At 33.2% G+C, this 26,050-nt stretch overlaps 1 protein-coding gene across 1 annotated transcript in view; it reads right to left on the reverse strand.

Annotated features, from left to right (window-relative positions):
• Positions 1 to 26,050, reverse strand: part of LOC129220105 (transmembrane 9 superfamily member 3-like) — a 64,225-nt gene that overhangs the window by 14,175 nt on the left and 24,000 nt on the right. The window contains exons 7-10 of the mRNA XM_054854446.1: positions 24,878 to 25,044; positions 21,110 to 21,204; positions 20,253 to 20,383; positions 3,978 to 4,186 (exon numbers count right to left, since the gene is read on the reverse strand). Coding sequence (XP_054710421.1) covers positions 3,978 to 4,186; positions 20,253 to 20,383; positions 21,110 to 21,204; positions 24,878 to 25,044 — 602 coding nt within the window. The remainder of the gene's footprint in view (positions 1 to 3,977; positions 4,187 to 20,252; positions 20,384 to 21,109; positions 21,205 to 24,877; positions 25,045 to 26,050) is intronic.

Genomic DNA, 26,050 nt, shown 5'->3' on the forward strand with positions numbered 1-26,050 from the left:
TTTTATTTATTGTGTTAAAATAGCTCCAATGTTTTAATTGCACCTTCTTTTATGAGATTTTAAAAATAGAAATAAAACATTTGATTTCTTTTTAATAATCAAATTGCCTTAATTAGTAAATAATCCTATGAAACTAACTAAAATTTATCCAAGTATGTTTTAAAAAAAGAAAAAACAATCCGACTCGATTTCAAGCAAAATTTTCTTTTTTTTTTCTTCTGAAGACATGTTCCCAAGTACAAGCAGTAAAGCTTGCTTTGAAATTCCTTTCTGATTCAAACTGTTTTGTTGTACGAAAATAATGCGGAAGGGTTGACCACAAGACACCAAGGGGGCACCTCCTTAGGGAATCCGCCCAGGCCGATTCCTCTCTCAGCTGGGGGCTTTTAGCTGCATGCACAAAGGTATCCTTTAGGGAAATAGGGGATTAGCCGCAAGTTTTGATCTTTTGTAAGCATTTATCTTTAAAATACTTCCCACGCTTGAGCAACTGATATCTGGACACTCAGAAGGGATTTAAAAGTCATCGGAATTAGGATAAAAGAACCGACCAGTCTCTGTGTGTATAGGTCGTTTTGAAGGGTCACAATGTATCAAAAGGCACCGAAGAATACTTTTTATCCTCTTAGAAAATCATTCCCACAGTTATTAAAGCGTTTTGTCCATTCAACAGGTCCAACTCACAGGTTGTACCGATCAGTCAATTGTTTGAAGAATGCTTTGTTGCGCCATTTTGAAAGATAGATCATCTTACATTTAACAGTTCTTAAGAAATCTTAAGTGTATAAAAAGAAAAAAAAATGATATACTGAGGTAAAAGCAAAAAAAAAAAAAATAATAATAATAATAATAATTGAATTAAATAATTAGTGTTATAAAAATAATTGCTTTTTGTCCTATCCTCTATTGTTTATTTTCCCGTAATGTACTGTGTAAATTTAAGGAATATTTCAGCACATATTAGCAACCTTGTATTTTATTGCACTATTTAATTCAGGGCCAAAAAACTAATAAAGCGAAGCGATTTTCGAATACAAGCTGAACAGCAAAAACAACACTAAAATCCCGATAGCAAAATGGGGAAAAAAGTGCTATTACAACGTAGCAAAAAGCAACTCCGTTCGTTATCTGCGGCATGCGCGTTAAGGGGTTTCGGGCTGGTTATGGAATGGGCTAAAGTCCCATTCAGTACTTTTTTTAGAGCAAATAAACAATACCACTTAAAGGATTATCGGAAGCAGCAAGTCCTGTGCTGTAGAGTAGTCTGTACTTCTATCATTCCTGACTTTATTTTTCCTATACCCATCAGTAAATTTTTGGAACAATGTAAATAATGTCAGCTTTGGAAATGTTATTAGATTCAAAAGAATTTAGAAAGTTTTATTGAAAGATTTTTTCAACTACATAATGTAGGTTCAAAATTAATTGTTCTCTTAATAACACTATAAAGATAATGTTTACTACATTGTTACTAAGTATTATACTATGGATTAAAGCTAAACATCTTTTCGTGATCAATAGAGGCTAGTGCATATATACAAATATCTTTTTCCTTTCTTTCTCCTTCCTTTACAGTAAATTTGCCATCAACCCCTTCTTTCTCTTTTCTTTTTAATTATTTTTTAACATAAAGTAGGTATATCTTATTATTTAAATTTACACTGCATTTTCTGATTTGTCTAACATTTATCGAACAATTTTTTCAATAATTATAGTAATATGTCATTATAAACCATCACATTTAGTAATTCTTTTGTACATGTGTGCATGTTAAAACCCAGAGTTAACGTCTCTGTGGTCTACTGATGGCCATTTATAAATCCCTTCTTTCAACAAAAGGGGGGTTGAAATTAAGTGAGGGTCTACAGCAGGGGCGGCATTTCAGCATTTCGTTTGGGGGGTCGAGTTTCTTGAACATGAATTTCCTCAGAACGGTATAAAATACATATTGGTTAACAAGAACTGATAATTAAATGGTTTTAATGTTAAGAATAATTAGGTTTGTAAAGAATAATTAAAAATTTTTCGACCGAAGCTTTAAATTTATTCTGTTACAAGTTATCTCACAAAATATCTCGGTACTATTTTTTATTTTTTAGTAAGTTTTAATCTGCTATTTTTGGAGTCAAGAAGAATAGAAAATTTTGTAACTATAGTTAATCAATATCCAATAACTTAATTTATTGCCAGTATAGCTAAAGAGGAAGTTCTTGCTTTGCCTCATTGCGCTTCGAAGGCAATTCTCTAACCTCTTGAGACACGAAAGTCAAAATTAGTTGACGTTCAGGTCTCCTACAACTTTCTGGTTGTGTGCGTAGTTTTTTTACACCAATGAAGAGGCTCCATTATTGTAGCCTTGAAATAGCTATATGTTGTATTTTCGTGTAAATTTGTGCTTTATTTACGTCGGTTTTTCAATTTAATCACGAAAGTCATCTTTCAAATGACTGACCTGATTGAAACAGTCAAAAAACAATGGAAGCAAGAAAGTTATGTCAAAAAAAGCACATTTCCTTTAGATTCCTCTATTTAAAATAACCAAGAAACGTTTTTAAATAGGCTAGTTTTTATTTTGTGTCATTAAAAAGTATAGTCACAATTCACAAAACAAATCCTCTTCCCTCATGCTATTACTTATAAGTGAAATATTTTCTTTTTCGCTTTCTATAACCGACCTACATAATATTGAAGTTAAGACCAATAATAAATATATCTCATTAAATCCTGTCTCAATTTCTTGAGAAACTGAATTGATCAGTTTATTCAAAATATTGATTTAATATTTTGACTAAAACTTCATCTGGGTTTTGTCACCTCTTCCACATTGGCATACATTAAAAACTGTTACGAAAAGTTCCGTCACAAAGTTCCACACCTGGTTCAAGTATGCATTAATGCGAAAATTACTAAGAGTTTCAATTGTCAATCCAAGAATTAAGATTAGCGAATTAAAATTTTTATGATAGAGTGTAGCATTTATCAAAAAAACGCTCCGCAGTATAAATAAAGTAAACGAAAAATTCAGACAAAGGCATACATATTAAAATGACATCAAATTTTTTATCAATGAAAAGGTCGCTTTCCAGTAATTCTTCCAAGGGGCTTTTATAACTCTTGAAGACCATCTTGTGTCACTCAGAGATTGTCAAGTAAAGAGCCTCAAGATACATTTGTTGATGAGAAAGTATTTTTTGATGTGAGATGTTTTTCAAAAATAGCATATCTTTACAAAAAGTTTCCATAAAAGCATATGATACACCGAGTTGCTAAAATGTGTTTCTAGTACATGGCATCAATGAACACTTACTAGATGAACATTAAGTTATATTATGAGCATAAAAATTTATGTAAATTTATTAAAAATTTATGGAATTTACGCGTAAAAATTCCACAGCACTGTACGGGTATCTCATACAAGACGCACCATCATAACATAGATTACTCAATTTTGAAATTTTTAACCCATATGAAGAGATTACTTCTTTAGTTAAGGCAAACACTTATCCTCCATCAGTTTTTTCTGTTCTGAAAATTCAGGTAAATGATTTTCTAAGTTATCTAAATTGAATTTTACCATTTTATATTATTCTTAGTGAAAAATTTGGGGGTGCAACCGCCCCCTCTCGCACCCCCTATTTGCCGCCCCTGGTCTACAGTATATTGCATTTTTATAAATTTTTAACACAGGTTTTAAAACTAAAGAACATTAACTATCACAAATCCATTAACAAGAAAAAATTGCTTTTCATGATAAAATCCTTCATAACACATGAATCAGATAGATTGAGAAACATTAACTCAAAAGCTGTCCACAGCAGAAACTACGGCATAAATAAATTACTTATTCTGAACCCATACTTTTTATTAGAGCTGGAGAAAAATTTGAACATATTTATTTTTTTATATCACTACATTTATACTAAATTATGTTTTATACAAAATATATTTTAAAAAAAATAATAATAAAAATTACTCACATTTCAATGAAAATAGAACCAAATGGCAAGATTCCACCAAGGGCTATTATTATTCCTGGCTCCATAAACCATTTCTTTTCTGGAATGGGCCTGGGAACAGCATTTATGCGACACGGATAATTTGGTTGACCAGATAAATTTCTTCCTAAGACTGTACCCACAAGAGTCAAAGGCAAAATTACAAAAAGGCAAATGCAAGATACAGCAACCTGAAATATATTTGAAAAATTTAACTTTTTCCTTAATCATCAACACACATTAACATACCAATTAAGCACCCTCCAAAGATTGAACAAAATCATTACAAAACACAGGAGATAAAAGTCAAAATAAGAAAAATGAGTCATGACATGTATAATGTCTACCAAATTATTGCAAGATTTAAGTAATGCAAAACATTTATTATACCTAAAAGGGCTTATCCAGCTCAAAAGTAAAGCAAGCCAATTTGGCCATCAGGGGTGTCAGATGCCTCCCTTCAGATTTTAGAAACAATGTAATTATGTATAAGTTTATATATTACTGTTTTTTATTTAAAATGCATTAAATATATATGCTTTACCCCCTTCCCCTGCTATTAAAAAAACAGTTTTGCAAAGAAAGATCCTTGTGAGGAGTTTGAAAGAAAGGCAGGGTTACCAAAGTGCACCCTCTCCTTCCCCCAAAAAAAAAAACAAGTTTTATTGAGTGAGTGCACTTAAAAAAAAGGAAGAAAGAAAAATACTACTCGTAAAGAGGGATTTTAAAGAATAAACTGCACCAAGTCCAGAAATTGCCTTTTTTTTTGGATAGTTTAAAAAATTTAAACTACATATAATGGATTTCAAACAAACATACTTAGCAGACACAAATAAGAAATAATCTGCCGTGGGCAAGTGAAGGGCAGAAAGAGCAAATTTTTAATTTTTTTTGCATTTTTGTCATTTATTGTATGTTGGCTTTATTGTACACTAGTGGTAACCACACGGCTTTGCCCATAGTAGAAAATAAAAAGGTCATTTGGTTAGCCTGTATATTAACAAATAATGAATGATTTTCTTAACTTTGGCTACATTCATTTGCTTGCCCATGTTACAGTTCCACGTTATGATAATTCCGTAATTCATTCGTCCACAATGTGATAATTTGCTCGGTAAAATGTTCTTAAAATTGAAATATAAAAAGAACGAAATGGAATTTTCGAAAAATGGCTTCGAGGTCCACACCTCCATGCTATTAACTAATTCTGTGCCAAATTTCATGCAAATCGACCGAACCGTCTATGCGCTATGCGCGTCACCGAGATCTTGACAGATAGAGAAACTTTCAGCTTTATTATTAGTAAAGAAACTTGCTTATTTGGTTTCTGCTGGAGAAAAAAAACAGAGAGAGAAAAAAGTGTAACTCTAACATTTCCCTATTGCTAGTATTGAACCTATAACATGTTTCCACAAATGTCTCTAAAACTCATTTTCACGGATACTGCCGTTAGCCGTTTACTTGCACGTGGCAGTAATCATTTCAGTCAGCTTCAAAGATTAATTTTACATTTTTTTCAATTAATGGCAAAAATGCTTTAATAAAACATAACAGAGAATCTCTTTTTTAACAGCAGCTTATTGCAAGGAAGGCTGGCAAGTGAAAAAGTTAGATTACAGAGTCATTCCATTTATTAAATCAACAAATGAGCCGTGCCGCACCATTTTTGATTTTGATGAAATTTGATTGGTAATATGTACCAACATCATGTACTCCAAAACAGTTTGTTTTATTTCTTGAAAAAAAAATTTCTCTGAGATATAGCCCTTTGTTTGCTCCACGGATGCGTAAAATTTGCCTTTTTTGACCTTTATTCTGGGATCTGTAGTAGATTTATTTATATTAGTTGAAAGATCAAATACGGCTCATTGTAAAGCTAAAAGAATGAACTTTTGTTTGTGCATAATAAAAAACTATTTAAGTTAAACCTAACTAGGAAAACTTCAAAGTCAAAATGCGGTCAAAAAACTGCTTTTTTGGTTATTTTGGGCATGAAAATAACAACGAAGGACTTTCAGTAACAGGCTATTTTTTTTTCTGTTGCACTTAGGTATACATACTAGAAGCAGAAGAAAAATTATGCTACTACTGATAGTCCTTCATTATGAAAAAAATGCTTAAACTTGAGAAAAAATGAAAAATGTACTTTTTCACCCTTCAAAAAAGCCCGGTAGGTAAGGGGATAAAATTCTAAAAATGCTATGGTAAGAAGCCGTCACATTGCCCTTTAAAACAAAACAAAAATTGTCTTGTTATTCCAAGGCTTAGAGGAAATATAAGCATTTCAAAACTGAAAGTTTTTTGGCCTCTTTTTTTGCACATTGGAACATTATGAGTATTAAATGAATCTGCTTTGTGAATGAGTATTAAATGAATGCCCTTAGCTAGCAGACGACATTTTCCAAAAAACTGCTACAGTAGAAATCGATAGAATTAGACACAAACATAATTAAAATAAATCAAATAACCACATGATAAAATTTTATATAGCTAAGTTTTTACGTTGTCCTTTAAAACAAAACAGAAACTATCCTTTTACTTCCTGGTGAAAAGCAGATATAAGCTTTTGAAATAATACAAAACGACCCTCTGTATGCTATTTGATACAATGTTTAAAAAAAATTAAAAAACATACTAGTTACCGAATGAAACACATTTGAGGTAAATTTAACTGAAATATAGTGAAATAAAATTCTGTACAATAAATAACGTTCGAGTCTAAGCAAATATTCTTACACAATATAATTTTACACAAAAATTGTTTTTAGTTTTTACAGTTCGTGTTTAGTTTTGTGTATAGCCTTTTACTGGAATTTTTTTGCTGACAGTAACAGCTTTGAATTCTTCTGACAGAGATGTCAAACGGACATGAAGAATCCTGAGGCGTACAGGAACAAAACTGTGTAAAGTTCTTGTTTATGGGACAGGAATTACAAGTTTGAAGCTTGCCTGCAATTGATGTTTAGTGTCTTCAATATTTTGCTTTGGACAAAATAAAAATTCAATATTTTTGATATTTTTTGAGCAACTCCAACATATCAAGCGGATTTTTAATTTGGTTTTCTAATGCTCTTTGAAGACTAGGTTTTCTCACAATCCTTTTAACAGTCCCACCAATACCGTCACATGGTCCCTTTCCATGGCATGTGGCGAAAAAACGCCACTCAGATTTCATTCCAAAATCCTGTTGGTGGTAACACAAGTTTATGAAATTTTTTTTGTTCTTATACTAGGCAGCTGACCCATCAGAAAAATAAATTATTCTCTTCAGATCAGGAAAGTATGCCTTTAAATTTTCAATTACTAAATTCTGGAAAGCATGAAAAGCTACAGTACTATGTTCTAATGAGTCACTAATTACGCAAAAGCAACGGTTTTTCAACTCTTCCTTTTCTTTCAAGTATAACATAAAGGGATGAACAGTTGCTTGACCAATGATATGCTTGTACTACTTCATCTTGTATAATGAAAGAAAAATTTGCAGAAAAGTCCCCCATTAATATGCACTTTCTCCTGCAGACCTTTCTTCTTTAAGTTCAGGAATTCTGTTTGTTTTCTTTTGCTATGAAATGATGAACTTTAAGTTTCTCTAACATTTCAAGTAACTTCTCCAAATATTCTGCAAAAGGAAGAAGACTGGTTTTGACAGCTCGCAGCGGTCGGTAGAAACCCATTGTGAAAATTTTATCTCTGTTTCATCCTTTTCAAAATCTTTCCACCCTTCTTCAAGTATTTCCCACAGCTTATCACTCACCCTGGACACTCACTACACTTTGCAAGGATACAAGACTCTTTATCAGTGTTGCAGACCATACAAGTGAGGAGATACTTGTAGTCCATGTCTGATTTCAAGGCCGAGTGTATTAGTTTTACATTCTTGTGGATGATGCATACACATGCAGAATGAGTTCCAAATGCTCCTGCTAGAATACAGAATTTAGATCTCAGATCTGCAAATTTTGAAAACCCTATCTTTATAAGGGGATATTTTTCTTTGAAAGCTCTATAAAGCCCTTTAAGATTGCGTAAAATTAACCTTTTTTGGACATTAACTTTTTCTTCATCAGGTTTTCTGACTGATATGCAGTCTCTTTGTCCGGTCATAATTCTACTGTTCTCATTTTCGTAAAATTGATGTACAATTTTGATTGAGCCTTCATCAAGTTTATTCCTGGCTTTATTCTTTCCACTTTGTGGTAGAATACCGTCTTTTTGTACTAAATATTTGGATTGTCGAGCAAGGTACTGACTGACGTTAAATTCCCGCTGGATTTTATCAATACTCCAACTACTAGGAATAAACTTAAAATGTTTACTTTTTCTTGTGTAGAAAATACAACCTTCATTTTTTCTTTTAGCTTGTGAATTAGTTGTTCATACTCATTGGCTAAATTACAATGCAAGTTTTGTGAGATATTCTCATTGTCAGCAGAAATGTTCAAGTCAAACGCTTTACTTAGTTTTTCAGCTGTAGATTTAGCTATTTTACATGATCTAGCTACATGATCTGGCCCTCTCACTTTTTCAAGGCACGAGCTGCCACTGATTATGTGATTTATTTTTTTTTCTAATTTTAATACAGTTCAAATTTTTACTTCCAACTTCTCGTGTCAATGAACTTGAAAATACTTTGTATTATTCATGTTCATGATTTATGTCATACTCAGCCATAGATAATGAGAACAAACTGTGAAAAATATATGACTACGTAACATATTTCAGGATTACAGGAGCACTTATTTCAAAATGCTCTTCACACAATTTGTTTCTGCAGAAAAGTAAATGTTTCTTTCTTGAATAGACATGATTTACAAAAATAATTTTAATGATACTTCACATAAATTTAATACTGTTTTCAAATTCATATATTTTTTTTCTTTAATTTCAACATTTTTTTACAATAATCTGAGTAAAAATAGATGCATGATTCAAAATTATATATAGCTCTGAGAAAAATAAATGTAGTAAAATGATTCTTGAAAAAATCGCATGCTTCTCATCAAAACCACGGGAATTTGATTAAAAATCCCGGTGGGCTGGGCTTTAAAAGAAACAGTTGAACCACTGCATAGCGAGCCCGGGATGAATGCCCCCCCCCCATATGTTGCAAAACTTTTAAATGGTTCCAACTGAAGCCCCATGCCAATGTATTTCCAAACACTTGTAACGATTAGTAAAAATGCTGATTCTCCAAATCATTTATAGCAATACAAAAATTTCTAGAATCTTCAGCTGTTCATAGCACTTAACCCAGCTATGATCCTTACCAATTTTAACACTGACCAAGGCTAAATTAAGCAAGACTAAAAAAAGTATGTAAGGGTTTAAGCAAATTTGTTCTGAAATAATTTCAGCAAAAGCCTACTCTCAATTTGCAAGGAATTTTTCCCAACTAAATTTAATGCAACCACCATCAGGCACAAGTGTAATTCTAAGGTAGCTGTCAGTGTAATGAGCAAGTTTTTAATGACAGAAACTAGGGAAACAAGTTGTAGATTTGTTTACACATTAATGTTGTTGTTGACAGAAAAATACATTTTGAAGGAGGTATGGAAAGCAGTCACACAATAAGGGAGTGTTGTACCTTAAGACACTTTTCATATTTCAATTTTTAACGTCAATTATTTGAATCAAATTTAAAATCTCATAGTTACATTAAAATACCTTAACATACTTCTATGCAATATATTTTTTAAAATTCTGACAGTTTGAAAATAAAATATTGCCAGTCATTTAAAGTAAAAGTTCGAAGCTGTCCCAAGGTACAACATCCTATCGTACCTTGGGACACATCTTGCTGAACAATGAGAAAGTCTTCAAGATTCAGGAAACAGTCCTATACTTAAACCAATTTTGCACCAGAAAAAAAAAAACAAAAAAAAAAAAAAAAAAACATTTTTTTCATGGTAGTGAATTAAATCATGAATAATGAATTATTACCTAACATTAAATGTGTTTAAAAGACTACAAAAGATTAGAATACTGTTTCATGTTCCAAAACATATCTTAATTATTAAGAACCATGCATATGTTGTATCTCGGAATGTGTCCTAAGGTACAAAAATGTTTGGCTGTCCCAAGGTACAATCGCAACGTATTTTAAGAAAAACCAAAATGATGGTCAATCTAGATGCACTATAATTATTTTTTCATAAGCAAAATATTTAAAGTGCTTCTCTTTAAAAAAAAATAAAATAAAATTCAGTTGGTTAAATTTACAAATACAAAGACAGAAAATGAAATAAAAATGAAGAATTAGCAGTATCCCAAGGTACAACACTCTTCCCTATACCTTATCCATTCATTATCTCCAGCATGGGTGCAAGTTTGGTGATGTGTTCAAGACGGAAAATATTTTCAGCTCCCCCCCCCCCACGTCCGCATGCACGCTTAAGGAAAAATTTATGTGTATTAATGTTGTAGATTTTAACAATGCCAGTTTTGGAATCTGTGTTTGATTTAAATTTGTAATATTTAAGCGTTTTGACATCGTAACTCTATAAAATCTAAAATCCGGCAATAAGTGGAGGGGGGATCTGGGGGACTCTCCCCAGAAATTTTTTCAAATTAAAGTCCAAAAAACGCTATGGTAGGCCATTTTGGTAAAGTTTTGGGAAAGGAGGGGTTCAGGGACTTTTACTTTAATTATTTCAAACCGATAGTCCCAAAATAACAATATTGAGCAACTTCAAAAATATTAGAGAAAGGGGGGGGGGTGCTCTGGGCTCTCCCAGAATTTGAAGTTTTAAAAATAAAATTGTTCGCCATCTTTCAAAACGTTTATACGCTTTTTGAATGCACTATGGAAGGGATGGAGTTCATTAACCCTCCTTCGGCAATATTTCGAAATTGAAGTTCCAAAAACCAAATTTTAGACGATGTTGGATAATTTTAGGGGTAAAAGGGTTCGCAGCGCCGCACCATTAGTTTTTGCCGATCGTAAACATTTTTATTGTAGCAATAAAATTGCTTAGGACATAAGTTTTTCACTTTTGCAACATAAATCAGTTCTGATCGGAATATCTACATAAGGTAGCGCCAACAAACCAGAATTGAAAGAAAGGTGAGGGAAGGGTATGGCCAACTAAATGATAATGAATTGGTACCATTCCCCCACACAGTCTTCATTTGAAAAAGAATTCTTTTATAAGATAGCAGGTGGTGAAATTAGCAATAAAAAATCGCTTCAGTGAAGTAGATATATTTTTTAAACAAGGTATGTTTTTCAATATTCATTAATTAAAAAAAGAAATAGGGGAACTGAATCCTAACCCCAGGCAGTTTTTATGACAGCCTAAAAGTTTTAATACTTTAACTTTGGAAACTTTTTGAAAGAACCTTCCTACACCCTTCCCCCTAAGTCATCCAAAGATAGCCCCCCCCCTCATTGTGTTTGCTAAACGCAGTGTAAGTTTTTGTTTAAGATTTATTTTTCTGTTGAGAGAGAAACTCCCCTCCACACATCGCCAAAGACAAACCAAAGTTTTAAGACTACAATTTCGAAAATGTTTCGAGAAAGAACTCTGAATACCCTAGCTCTTAATTCACTCAAAAATAGCCTAAATAGCATTTCAATACTTCAGCATGGAGAAATTTTTGGGGAGAGAGACCCCCCCCCCCCCCCACACTCCTTCCCCTAAGTTCACTAAATTTAACTTAAATTTGAGGTTTCCCCTTTCCATCACCGAAGCTTTAAGAATTTAAATTCTAAAACTTATTGAGAGAAAGCCTTCGAATTCCCTCTTCTTAAGTCTTTTAAAGATTACCTAAAACTGAGTTCTGAATATTTCAGCTTTGAATATTTTTTGGGAAAGGGGAACCCCGAACCCCAAGACGGTCTAAAGTTGCTCTTTTAAGACTCCAGTGTCGGAATTTCGCCTAAAGAGAGCCTCTTCCCTCCCTCTTGACATTGCCAAAGACAACCTAAAAGTTTTTAGGACTTCAATTACAAACATTTTTCGGGAGAGGGTCCCAAATGCCATTTCACTCAAGTCCATTTAATTATAGCCTCAAATAGTTTTTAATACATCAGCTACAAAACATTTTTATGTTAAAACACCAAAACCATCTCTCATAAATCCACCAAAGATTGCCTAAATTAGTGTTTTTAAGAATCTAATTTTTGATTTTTTTAAAACCTCCCCCTCTCCCGTTTTACATCATTAAAGACAGCCTAAAACTTTTGACTTTTAAATTTTTAAGAGTTTGCAGAGGAGAAATATCAAACCACTCCTAGCTTTAAAAATGGCTTTCAATTCAGTTTTTTGATATTTTATACTGTAACCTTTGAGTAACACCTCCCCCCCCCCCTCTTAGATTGTCCAAGATATCAACGTTTTAAGACCTCAGTATCGTGGGTTAATTTGCGAACTGATTACCCTCTTTGCAAGAGCAGCGTTTTTTCGCAAATTCGTGCTGCCCTTATTTTTCTAGTTTCCTTTCTCTACCCCCCCTCCCATATTTCCATTCTAGCGAGTGTTAGATTCAATGACATTGGAATTTAGTGATTCCTAGAGTCTTTGTCAAAAATGCAGGAACGGTTGCTCATCGGTGTTTCCAACCAGCTTGAAATTTCCCCTCGATTATATCCAAAATTCCCATTTTCATTGAAATATTCAAAATCCCTGATAGTTTCCGTTTTACCTGGTATGTAGACGCCCTTTGCTGTGGCGAAAACATTTCATCTTCTCGGCAATCTCTCTCAGTCGGTGATTCAGATTCAACTCTAAGACATTTTAAGACCGTACATAATTTTCATTTATGCGTGTAAAGTTTGCAAAAAAAAAAAACCGCAAATGAAAAAAACGAAAGAATGATCGAAAATAGCGTGAGAAAAGGCTAAATTTTCAATTTGAGCCGATTATTTCGAAAAATCAGGGATAATAGCGAGCAACTCCTCGGTCTGCAATGCAGTGAGTTGGAAATAACAGAGCTATACCTAAAAAAAGTCAAACAACGCGAGTCGAAAAGCCACTTCTCCAAAAGCACGTTGCAAACAAAACAAGCCCATGGCGGAAAACCGAGAGAATGTCGATGTCAATTCGTGGTTATGGAACGGTCCAGTAATTAAAGCATATTTTTCAAACACTCAATTTTTGTTTTTTAAGTAAAAACTGAAAGAAAGTCATCGAATTTCTTTCCGTCTCGGAAATTTGTCCAAGACGGAAATCCGTCCTGCGACGGAAGATCTTGCACCCATGATCTCCAGTCAAGATAGCCACATGACAATTTAATTTTTAAAAGATGTCTTAGTAGTTTCTTTCTGTTAAAAGGACATAATGTACTTAAACTTTGAATAACATTTAATTATGAACAATCTTTTTTGGAAATTCTTAATGTTGAAACATAATGACAGACTTGCCAACTTTTCAAAACTGGCATCAGTAAAACTTTTCGTGAAGCATTTAATAAAACCGAGACAAATTAATTGATGTAATATAATATTAGAATATACATTAGTACAGTAAAATTAGGCCAAAAAATGGCCAAACCCAAACATCCAAAAAAAAAGTGAAACCTGTTGCAAATTACTTCTTACCCTTCCAGCAAGAAGGGGTAAAAAGTCCCAGCACTTTGCGCGTCGGGTTTTGGGGGGGAAGGGGGGGGGGACAAAATAATTCTCTATTTAAATAAAAATAATTTCTATTACTTAAAAAAAATTCTCAAACCTCGCAGAAACCACTCTATAATAGTAAAATAATAAACTCTCACAGAAAAAAATTCTAATTAACAGGGGTGCACAGGCAGGGGGAATGAGGGGGAGGTCATGGAACAGCTTTGCGTCATTGAAATTTTTAAGACAGTTTTTTCAAGGGGTATTTCTTTCTTTTTTGAAGGCTTTTATTCTGGATGGATACTCCGTCACACTTAAGGGGTGCGCCATCGCTTTTTTTTTGGGGGGGGGGGGGACCCTGAATTTACATTCTAAAATCAACTATTGCAGTGAAGCTTACGAAAAAATTTCCCTGATTTAAACTTTTCCGAAGCACAAAATGCCACACAATGATATAGTAATGTCAGAATGATAATTCTAAAAGATCTAAGCGAGCTCAGTAACTAAATTATTTGTGACTGGAGTTATTAAACTGTTTAGAGTGCTGGAAAACAAAATTCCTTTGCAGCATAAAAAAAGTTCAAATTGGCCAAAGTTTCCCTATTTCTTCTTGATTAACAAACTTCAACTATTCTACAATCTTTTGCCATCACCGTAAGGGGGGACAAACCGAAATTGCCAATAGTGAGATGGGCAATGCTGCAATTCTGCATCCTCTAAGTCGGTGGGGGTTCTCATTTGCAAACGCCGAGCTACCTCTCTTTTACGCAGCTGGTTATGTGAATTATGCTAAATATGCGGACATATACTTTCAACACTATCTCAACCTTTTAAGTACATTATGCGATAAAAAAAATTTGATCACATCAAACATCAGCTATACAACGATCTAACTCAGTGACAAATTCAGGTGGTCTAGAACCAGTAGTGATTCAATGATAGAACAAGTCTTGATGAGAGCAACGAGCAATATAACTATAGAATGCTAAATATTTACACCCTTCTGTCTCCCAGTTTGGAAATCACAATCCATTTCTAAAGCTCCCAGAAGTTTCTTCCCTCTTAAGTTGATAGTGGTATTGCTCGTTGATGATAAAGTGAGTTGCGATGAGACCTTTAACGTTCGGGTAGTAACATCAAAGGATATTGAAAGGCAAACAATTTTGTGGCATTTCTTTGTAAAGGAGGTAAACAGTTATGTCTTAGCTTCTGTTAGGAGAGTAGTTACTATTGGTAAAGATGTGTAAGCCCAAACCATCTTTTCCACCGAATGGTATGAACAGTAAAGATGGAATAACAAATTGTTAAGAACTTCTGGTACGAGTTATGCGCTGATCCATCAGTATTCGATGAATCTGGTTTCAGAAGGAAAGAAATCTTGTATAGTTGAAGTGCTATTATCTGAAGCAAAAGGTTTCTCCACCATCAGAGAACAGCTGGTGTCATATATGACGCAGTGAGAAGCAAAGGGATGTAAGTGGACACTTTCAAGTTTTTAATAAAACGCGTTTAAAGATAAGATCCTAGGTAGGCTTTCATTGATTTTCTTTTCTAAATTATGCTGTATAGAAGCAACTACCAGGTCTACTAGCACCATCTCTTGCCTCAAGATAGAGGAGAGGTTCACCAACCATTTGTACTGGTTATCTCCAAATTTTTAATTTTGCCACTTGCATCCCTTTGCTTCTCACTGCCTCATATGTAATAGATGGAAGATACCTGCTTGATCATATTTTTGGTAATGATCTGTAAGCTTCAAGGAAATATGCCAGCAATGCAGTGTATAGGTAATTTGTAAGTATAGGAAAGCTAGTGTCATTTTTGATGGGTGCAAAGAAAGCACCACAGAAATATAATCTGCGTCCTATTACAACTGTCAAGCCTTCTGCTCTAGAAGACTTTCAGCGTCTCAAATCTTGTGCTTGCTCTGAGGAGTTCATTGGATATAGTGAATGTTTGAAAAGTTTGAAAGTGGACTGAAGTGCTCAATTATATGCACAAACTGTGTTAGACATAGCTGCAACAATAACGAGTTTGCTGAGGATCTAGATTCCAAAAAACATCTTGATAACGAAAACTTTTTGTTAGAAGCTTAGGAGAAATCATTTGAAAGCAAAAAAAAAACAGTTCAGCGTAATTTTTCTGGCCATTTAATCAAATGTGCACCATTAGAGGGGGTGGGGGAAGGATAATATTTTAGTATATAATTTCGTTTTGGGAGGTGGGCTATTGTTCTTATGGGGTGGACAGTCCTGATTTAATGCATTTTTGATTTGCATGAAATAATACTTCTACTTGAAATAAAAGGGAAAGGTGGGGGTGAGGATTTGTTTTATTTGGCAGAGGGGGGGGGGGCGCTGTAGCTTTGAGAGGAGGTGCATCATCGATCTTGGAAAATAGACACACTCGATTTCTAACTTTAACTTAGCATAAAATAATGTTTCCATATGAAATGTATGGAGAGGGGTTTGGGGGTACTGCTTCGTTTTACGGGGATAGGGGGGCTCTGTAGTATTGATGGGTTACGTCATCTCTCTTGGGGGTTAAACACCTTTAATTTCATGCTTTTAAATTTAGTAAAACATAATATTCTCACTTTAAATTTACTCTAAAAATTCTGGAAAAATACCCAAAACAGCAATTTTTAGATGCCCCCCATTCCAAAACCCGACGCACAATGGGGTGGGACTTTTTACCTGTTCTTATTGGGAGTGTAATAAACAATTTGCACCAGGTTTAGCTTTTTTTTTTTTTTTGGATGTTTGGGTCCGACCCCTATTTTTACTGTACTACATGCGCAATACTAATATATGAATATGATAAAATTTATTATGTAATTGCAATTTAAAATAAAGCTAATTAGCGCAATTTAAACTTAACTTCAATTTTAGTTTATGGAAAATATACAAAAATTCAATGAAATATAAAAATAAATATTCATATAACTTTGTCAATAGCAATCTTTTAGAAGTATATAATAATAACTTAAACAGTTTCACTTCCTTGAAAGATATTTACTTTTTCAACCTCTGAAAAGTCAAAGTTGGGAGTAAATATTTATTAAAAGTTCAAGTCCAATCAATAATGCAGCAAATATTGGAATCACACATCAATTTACTATATTTAGCAAACTTTTAAAAAACAAATGCTGGTACTCCATGATATTTCAAATCAGGGCCGATCCTAGGATGTCGGTCGCCCGTGTGCAAAGACCTAATGTGCCGCCCCTTAAAAGTTATTTGCATATTTTAACTAATCTTTAACGTCTATATAAATCTTTCTTCAAATTTCTCTACCAAGTTCTAATTAAAGAAAAAAAAAAGAAAACAGAAGAATGATGAACTTATAAGAAGGAAGAAAAGTTTTATAGTAAGAAACCTCTTAGGTACAATTTATATCTTTGAAGAAAGTATTAGATGCTAAAGTTTACTAGTCGTAAAAACGCATTTTATAGTCTGTCTTCGGTGACATGAGAGAAAGGATGGAGGAGGGGGGATTACTAAGAGAAGATTATCAAAATAGGCGTATGAAAAATAGTTTTAGTTCATCTTTGGTTGTGTTCGGTTGCAAGGACAAAAGAATAGGGTATATTCAAGGTGCATGGAGAAGTTTTCAAAATTGACGTCAAATATCGCAATTTTAGGAACTTTTTCGAGACTTCTGGGGAAAGTAATGTTGGAGCTCTTAAAATTCTTTCAAAATTGAAATCAACTTAAAGTTATTTTTGGTCAGCGTAGGAAGGATCGCGCTCTTCCCAAAAATTTTCCAAAACAAAAGTTTTAAACACGCAATTTTGAGTTACCTTTGTTGACATTTCTAGAGGGAGGGAGATTCAATCGTCTCCCATCGAAAGTTTTCGAAATTGAAGTTTAAAACGCAAATTTAGGCTGTCTTTGCTTACGGTAGGGGATCTGGCGGCCTTCCTCCGGGTGTTTCTCGGCACTATTGTTTCAAAAATTCATTTTGGGCTATAATTAAAAACGATAGGGGTAACGTGAAAATGTTTTAGAACCGAAATATTTTTCGGAACTATAATCCATTATATGGGCTATTTTTGAAAAGGAAGGGTTTTGGAGCTCCCAAGCGGATATTTCTAAAAGCGCAATTATATATTATCTTTGGTGACGTTAACAAAACTGAGAATCTTCGATGGATCTTTCGGATATTTTTCGATATTGATATCTAAAATATACAACTATTGACTTTTGTCTACCTCACCTCGACCATTGATGGGTATGCCCTAGCGCCGTGAAAAGTTACATAAGCCAGGCAGTTCTAATCCGGAGTTTCTTAGAAATTGAAGTCCCAAAATAATATTTTAGACATTGTTTAAGAACAATGAGACTAAGAGGCGGGCGGGGGGTTCAGTGTGCCCTCACGAAGTTTTTTGAAACTGAAGTCAATTTCAGGCTAGTTCAGGCAGAAAGGGTTCTGTGGTTCCACGGAACCGCCTAAAAAACGAAATTTTGAGGTGTATAGTGATAGGGTTGGAGAAAAGGGGGATCTGGGGTCCTTCTCCGAAAGTTCTTGAAACTGATGTTTGAAAAATGCAATTTTAATTTGTTTTTTCAATACGTTAAGTGAGAGGGGGTGGGATTAGAGGCCTCTCTAGAAACGCTAATTGAGACTGTCTTTGGTAGTAATGTTTGGCAATGGATTTCGGGGCCCTCCATCGCAAAAATTTCGAAAAAGAAATCCGAAAAATGTCATTAAGCAATTTTTGATGACATTAGGAAAAGCTGTCGTATGAAAACACATTTTAGATTTTAGAGCTTACATTTTTAGGCTATGTTTGATTAAGTTAAGGTGGAAGGGGTGAATCAGAGACTTAATTGGGTTCTTAAGATCGGTGGTTCAACCAGCGAAATTTTTCCGAAATTTAAGTTGTAGAAACCATTTTTAAGCCTTCTTTAGTCTCGTCAAGGAGGTTATGGCATCCTTTTGGATCTTTGTTTCGGAGCCACATTTAAATTTGCTTCCCGGTGCAAGAGCCCTGTCCTCCTACCTGATCAGAAACCGAGCAGTTCATTCGGGATCTTAATTAGAAAAAATTGCCATTAAGGGGGAAAATTACAAAATTTTAGTTCGTGTTTCAAATATGTTTGACTCCCAGGGGAGTCCGCAATTTTCCACTTTCTCTCCACGCATCCACGATTGTTGAACACAGAATTTGTTGTTGAAATGCTTGCGAGAGTATCTAACCAGTATAGCTTCTTTTTTTATATAAATAAAAAATGTCTTCATTGTTTAGGTCTATAAAAGTTTGGGGGGTAAACATTAGTGGCTGCCCACGATGCTCCTTTTAGAAGGCACACTTTCATTCTTCAGGAGGGGGGGCCATTTCTCTCATTTCTCCTCCCCTGTATCCATGCCTGATTAACGGTTCTGTCTCAAATTTTGCAACCAAATGAAGCATGTGTGTAAAGAGTAGATATTAATGGACAATGGACCAACAAAATGCTTCCTAACATTCTATTTTTCTTAAAGCATGCTATGCTGCCGGGAAATCGACACTTACGTACTTTGATAATTAAACATTTAAAATTCAGCATACTTATTCGACTTATTATAAGTTATCTTGTGAGAAATTCTTGAGGAATTTTACTTGATTATAAGAATAATATGATGAGGCCCCGCGGCCGCCCCTTGCTTTGGCCGCCCTTGTGCGGTGCACATCCTGCACACCTGCTAGGATCAGCCCTGTTTCAAATTCAAAAAAAACTATTGACAAAGTATACTACAACTATTTACAATTTACAAGATAAAAAATGCATTAATATTTAAAAAGCACAATTAGCAACTTCAGCATGTGCAGAAAATGCAGCTGAATTTAATAAACTTTTTTTTTTTTTTTGAATTCATTTTTCAAATGGACCCCCTCCAGTCACATGGTGATCTACATCGTTTCGACCGCTCTGAGAAATCATAAAGTTATTCACACAAACCTTGCAATATACATATTTTCCCCCTTTGTTATTAAACTTTTTATACATGGAGATATAAAATAATTTTTCTTCCCTTTTTACCCACTCCATTTGTAAATCGCGATTCAAAACAAACACACGTCGTGTTTCAGAACTCGTTCTGCACCGCCTCGTTCTTTGTCGCGGATCAAAAACAGCCCTGGAGTCAACCAATGAGCTTACAGAAATGAAGCTGGGAGTGGTGAGGGTTGCCAGATTTTTCCAGAGAGTAAGAGGATTGAAAAGAAAGTTTCCTTTTGCCGCCAGCTAGACGGGAAAATTATCTATTGGGCAATTTTGATGCAATCTGGCAACATGGAAGTTGCATAAATGCTCTGAGGAAAAGAGGCAAAATGGTCAGTTGTGTTTAGGAAGTAGCTTGGAGGAACAGAACCTTTATTTGGCTACTTTTCAAGCAAATCTGAAATATATTTTCTTTTTCGAGGATTCTTTTGAACAAACAGTTATGACTTGATTGAAAACACGGTTTCAAAGTGAATCGTAGGAAAAAACCGTAAAAATTGGTGGGAGGGAGGGGGGTCTATCCGTATGCCCGTAAAGTTTAAGTGACATCCGTAAATTTTACGGATGATCCGTAAAAGTTGGCAAGTCTGTATGAGCTTTGAAAAAAAGGAACAAAATAATTCACTTGTTAGTTAAGAAATCCTACTGTGTGCATTAAATAATTAATATCTGAATAAGAATAAAAATGCACAACAAATGACTAGATAAAAAAGTTACCATTGTTCCAAATGGTATTGCTCTGGATGCATGATAATAAATAGCAATGAAGTTGATGAGGAATGCAGTTCCACAGACAAGGGATGGCAGGAAAAATGCACTGACAACCATCTGTTTGATCCATCTCTTCCCTGGAAGTTTAACAGCAATAAACAAAAGCGCTTCTTACACGAAAACTAAATTACATGTTGCATTTAGGAGTAAAATGAGATTACATTGTTCATAAATACATGTAGAGAGCTTAAAAATTACATCCCGTATTGTTGGATGAATTGTTTGAAATCATTTACTGTAATTGCTTAAAAACAAAGAATTTTACAACATGGATAATGATACTAACAATGACTCTTTACAACCACTTCTCAATACTAATAATTTCATCACAATGAGAACTGAGTTAAGGGTTTTTCAATATTAAAATTATCACTTGTTTGGGTTTATAAAAAACTCTGAAATTTGAAAACAGGATAAGATTAATGCTGCCTATCTTATTGTTCAAAGAATAACTTTGAAGAAGTTTCCTTCTTTTGAGTTTACAACACAAATGAAATGTTTTGCTCCATTTTGTGAATTTTCATCATCTAAAACTAAATTCAAATGATAACATATATCTGAAGCTACATAATTTTGTACTTTTTACCAAGCAATCAGAACCATGTTAAAAAAAAATAGATTAATCTAAATTCAAGAAATAAAATGATTAATTGGTCTAAGAGTTATGTGCAATTTAGCCGATTTTTCCCTTTAATGAGCTAACATGATGGATACTTTCTATATTAAATTCATTTAAACTATTTCCCACTCTAGCAAATTAAACAAAATTTTAAAAGAATAATAATATTTAAAAAGAAACTCACCTCCCATCCTAGCAAAAAGGCCTCCACCAAAATAACCATTGATGGGTGAAGTAACAGCATAAACAAATATTGATGTGCTTAGTAAGGATCCTCTCCTAGAATTATAAGAAAAATAATCAAATGGAAGCACTTGGTTAAATTCTGTATTTTCATTCCCCCTCTAACTATTAACATTTCTTTGAATGCTTAGTTCATCATTACAACAAAGCCCTTTAATGTAAGAGAGAGTATGTTGTCAAAATACTTACCTGTCTTATTTTCTTTTATTTATTTATTTTTTAATTTAAAGAGACGAAGATACAGATAATGATGCTACAGTAAAAACATGACTTCTCAAAAAAAAAAGTACAAAAAACACCAAATTATGTATAAGCAACTATTTTTTTATACTGTAAAAGCAATTATAAACACCAAAAAGAAGATATTGGAGATTTTGCAAACTGAAAAATTTGCTAATTTTATAAGTGAACAGAAAGTTGATTATATACATGAAGACAAAGGCAAATATTTTGCAAGACTTAAAAGTTTCGCGATTACAACGGGCTTGAGAAAATCTTGAAAGTTAAAGCCAAGTGAAAATAAGTTTTTTATAGTAGTTGAATGCATGCAAATTATAGCTAATTTCTTAAATAATAAATGTAATAAAAATTTACAATAATTATCAGTTGTAAATTGAATCCAGCCATTTAAGATAATTTTCATTTTTCCAGTATATTTGAAATTAAAAAAAAAAAACTGTTGACATAGTTACTCTGCTGACATAGTTACTGTATCAGTTCTTGGCACTTTATTTTACAAAACAAAGTTGCAACACTGTATGCAGCTAATTGTATCATCCAATAATTCTAAAGTGACTGTTTGAAAGTTACTCTTGAATGCTGATTTGAAGTTGTTGAAATATCTTGCTCTACATCATCTATGCAATACAACAGAGGTTCTCAACTTTTCAAGTTCTGTTCAATCTCTTTGAGTGCAGGTATGCAATCACAATCCCCTCCCCCTCTCCCAACTATAGTCAGTACAAATAGAACAATTGGAATTTGAAGCTAAAGTTGCTAGGATGGCTGAAGTGAAGCTGGTTATTAAATGAAAATATAGATGATTTCATATTCCTGCAAATTTTATGTTTAGTACTAGCTGCGTGCCCAAGCGTTGCACGGGCTACTTAAAAAATGAAAGAGATGTCCAATTGATGTTTTTGTATTACTCTGACATCAGTTTCTAAAGCGCTAAGGAGTAAATAAATACGCGTAATGCAAGGTTTGCAAAACACCAGTAGAGCATATTTTTGACAAAAATCTCTTTAACGTTAATCATAGTTAGGAATGATACAAGTTATGAGTATTTTCAATTAGCACAAAAGATGAAAATATATGCATTATCAACTATAATTTGTGCTCATGTTAAAATGAATTACATCTGATAGATTATATCTGAACTGTTTATGTAGAATTACAATTAGTTTTTTACATAGAATAACACATACGTTTTTGGTAGCTTACGTGAAACTAAAGTATCTAGACTAAATAACTACCAAGCATTAATTTAATACCAAGTCATCAGATTCCAATTTAGATTTAGTTAAAATCCTTAAAAACAGTCGTTTTTGTTCAACTCTGTTTCACAAAGAAATCCAAACAATTTTAATTTAACATGTTCTTTTAATGATATAAACTGTATTTTAAAAATAGAAACAGGAAGGAAAAAGTGAGTTATTACAATTTGAAAACTCACCCATGTGACGGGAAAAAGTCCAACAAAATAAACATAATTAGTCGCACATCCTAAGCGTACCAAAATATGAGGCCGGTGAATGATAAACTTACACTACAATCAATAAACATAGCTAAAGAAACAACTTTCATATGCTGAAAAGAGTTAAGAACGTCGAATGTAAAAAATAAAAAAAGGTCAGACGATAAAATAAAGGCTATGTCCGAAAAGGGCAACCAATTTTAAACTAATTTAAAAAGAAATTCTAGATGAAAACGTTGTTTTAAGATTTGGACATCAGCCAAAAAAATCTCTTTTAAAATAATTATTAGAATTTTACTTGCTCACGCATATTCAAAATGGCAACAGGAAAGAAATAAAAATTCCTGAATGACGTTATGTTAATTAACGTTTTAATTAATATTTCCGCTAATTAAAGTCACGCAATTACGAGATTGGTCCTAATTTTTTCTTTGGAAAATTTCGAATTGATCGGTTTCTAGTTTGACTCTCGATTCGCAGTGGTTCTCGAGAAGATCGATCTTCAGACAGACAGACGCGAACAGATTTTAATATTATAGTGGATATTATTATTGGAAAATATGAAAGCAAAACACTGAAGAACAAACCAATTTTTTAGGAAATAAACAGGGATTTAGGTGAGACTGGCGTGGCATGTAGTACTAATCGCTCAAGATTTCGGATAAACAAGGAAATAGTTTTCAAAACTCATGTTTGCAAATTCGTTATCGCTTGCAGATTTTAGGCATATTTCTTGTTCTTGAACATGATCAGGAAGTGTATTCAAGTCTATTTTCAAAGCATTACTTGTCAACTTAAACTCTTAGTTCTCTAAACTAATATTTAGAAACTTGTTGGTAATTTCATTTTTCAATGCCACCCTGCCCAGTTAGAAGCTCCCACAGTTATGCCAACAGACTCCACAACACTACAAAAATACGAGCAGAGTTGAGAGTGGTCAAAGAGCAAAAAGGAGGAAATTCAAAAAAAAATTCGTAAAAGTGATGATAGCCAAAACCGTAACAAAATAGAACCTGGAAGCCATGATATTCAAAAATTCAACAAAGAAAAATACATTTTTTTTTTCATTAAAAACATATGAGTTTATAGTGTTGAACAAGTGAGAACATTAATTTTAAAATTAGATCCATTTGTCAAGCAAAAATTAATAACAGAGAAAAATCTAAAATTTCCCTATGTAGTAGAACATACTTTTTATAGTAAGAATTGAAAATAAATAAATATAACTGCATATACATGATTGGTTATCTTTTTCCTTGCATTGAAACACAGAATTTGTTTTTTAAAACTTCCTAATACAATTTCGGAATTAAAGAACAACTTGCAGCTGCCTCTTTTAATCATGAAATCCCAAATTTTTTAACAGGCTGTAAAGACTAAACCATTTGAGATTCACCATAAATATTTTTTACGCTTTTTATTAAATACACAAAAAAAGAAGACATGACAAATTTCAATAAAATTCAAGACTGTGGGTGCTAAGCAACGTTTTTTGATTGACTTTTGCATTTTTTTCTAAAATAAATTTAAAAAATAAAAAATTTTTTGAAATGATGAATAAAATAAGCAGATATAAGGTAGCATATAGCGAAAAACCACCGAACATTGAAAATAATTGAAATACTTGCAGGATGCAAAAAGATTGAAATATCAAATAAGGCATGTAGAGCACATATTTGACGTTGTTGGCATGATTTCAAAACATACGTTATTGACAGATATCACAGAAGATGAAGATTTGAGGGGAAAAAATAGAAAGAATAAGAAATCAGGGACCAAAAATTTTTAAAAAATCGTATTCTTTTCTGATTTTTGAGAAAAATGAGGCCTGAAAGAGGCAAAAAAAAAGGAGAAAAGGTTTTAAAAGCGAACAGAAAAGCCGGAAAAATCTCATCCCTGTATGAGGGAAGCATTTAAAAATACAGAAATTTTATCAAAGCTACCCTGAATGGCTGCAAGTATTTTGTTCATAAATAAACATAAGATAACTGATAATAAATTGAAGTTTCTTACTCAGTATACAGTTCACCAAGAATGGAGAATATAATCACACAAAGCACAACAACTGTAATCTGATAGCCAGAGCCAATGAAAGCAGTAAACAATGTAGGGTATGTTGGAGGACGAAAAACATCTCCATGCACTTGTTTCCATCCATACTCATCACCTAAGTCTCTTTCCTGTATGAATAAAGGAGTTAGGGAGAATTACAAAAAACAGTAGACATTATGATTACAACAAATTAACGACGATCCATTTGGACTCTAAATACAGAATGCCTTTGTTCTGTCATTCCCAATGAGGCATAAAAAAGTTAACAAGTGTCAAAACTGATCTAAGAGCAAAACCTACAAAAAGTGCATCGAAAGCTGCACAATCAAAAGTATTCTAAGAAAACTCATGCTCTCTCCTTTTCTCACAAACTAAGAACACAGCAAAATGACCATTAACAAATTACAGTAGATTATTCAAAATTTTTGTCACATTTGAAAAAAAATTTCATAACACCTGAAGAATATTAAAAGCATTCAGATGAATTTTCTATCTTATTTTGCAATTACCGTTACAGCACAGAGCACACAATGATGGTTCTGCCAAAATCTACTCTTTGTTGAGAAAGGTAACTAAGAGTTTTACTTGTTCTATTTATCAGTCCAACTCTTGTTTGCAATCATTCATATTTCCGGTGTTTGAAGCCATCTGTTAGCTGTGGTATGAATATCAGTTTTGCCTATTTGTTATGAAAAATTTGTCTGCCTTTAAATTGAGTTTTACACCACATTACTGCTCATTTAAAAGCATAGAATATTAAAATACAGGAATCATGGGATTTGTCTCAAAAAATCCTCCTGGAATTCTGGGATAGCATTGAGAAAGTTTCTTTCCTGATTTATTATGAACAGATTTAGAAAATTTAAGTAGAACACACAGAGAAAAAAGTAACAAAAAAGAAATTTAAAAAAAAATCAGGGAGTGAAGAGGAAGGAATCCAGGGGAAAACTTGCCACCACTGAATAGCTTTTACATTTTGTTATAAAAACACCATTAAATTAAGAGCTAATGTCTGTAAGAATCAGGCAGTTTACGTCATTTGTGATTGTTGACATTTTTAATTTTCTTTATTTTCACATATTTTGTTCCTTATCGTGAATGTAATATCTGTGCAAAATATGAGCTTTGTCTGCC

This window comes from Uloborus diversus, chromosome 4 (genome assembly GCF_026930045.1).
Source record: "Uloborus diversus isolate 005 chromosome 4, Udiv.v.3.1, whole genome shotgun sequence".
In the NCBI taxonomy this organism is placed as follows: domain Eukaryota; kingdom Metazoa; phylum Arthropoda; class Arachnida; order Araneae; family Uloboridae; genus Uloborus; species Uloborus diversus.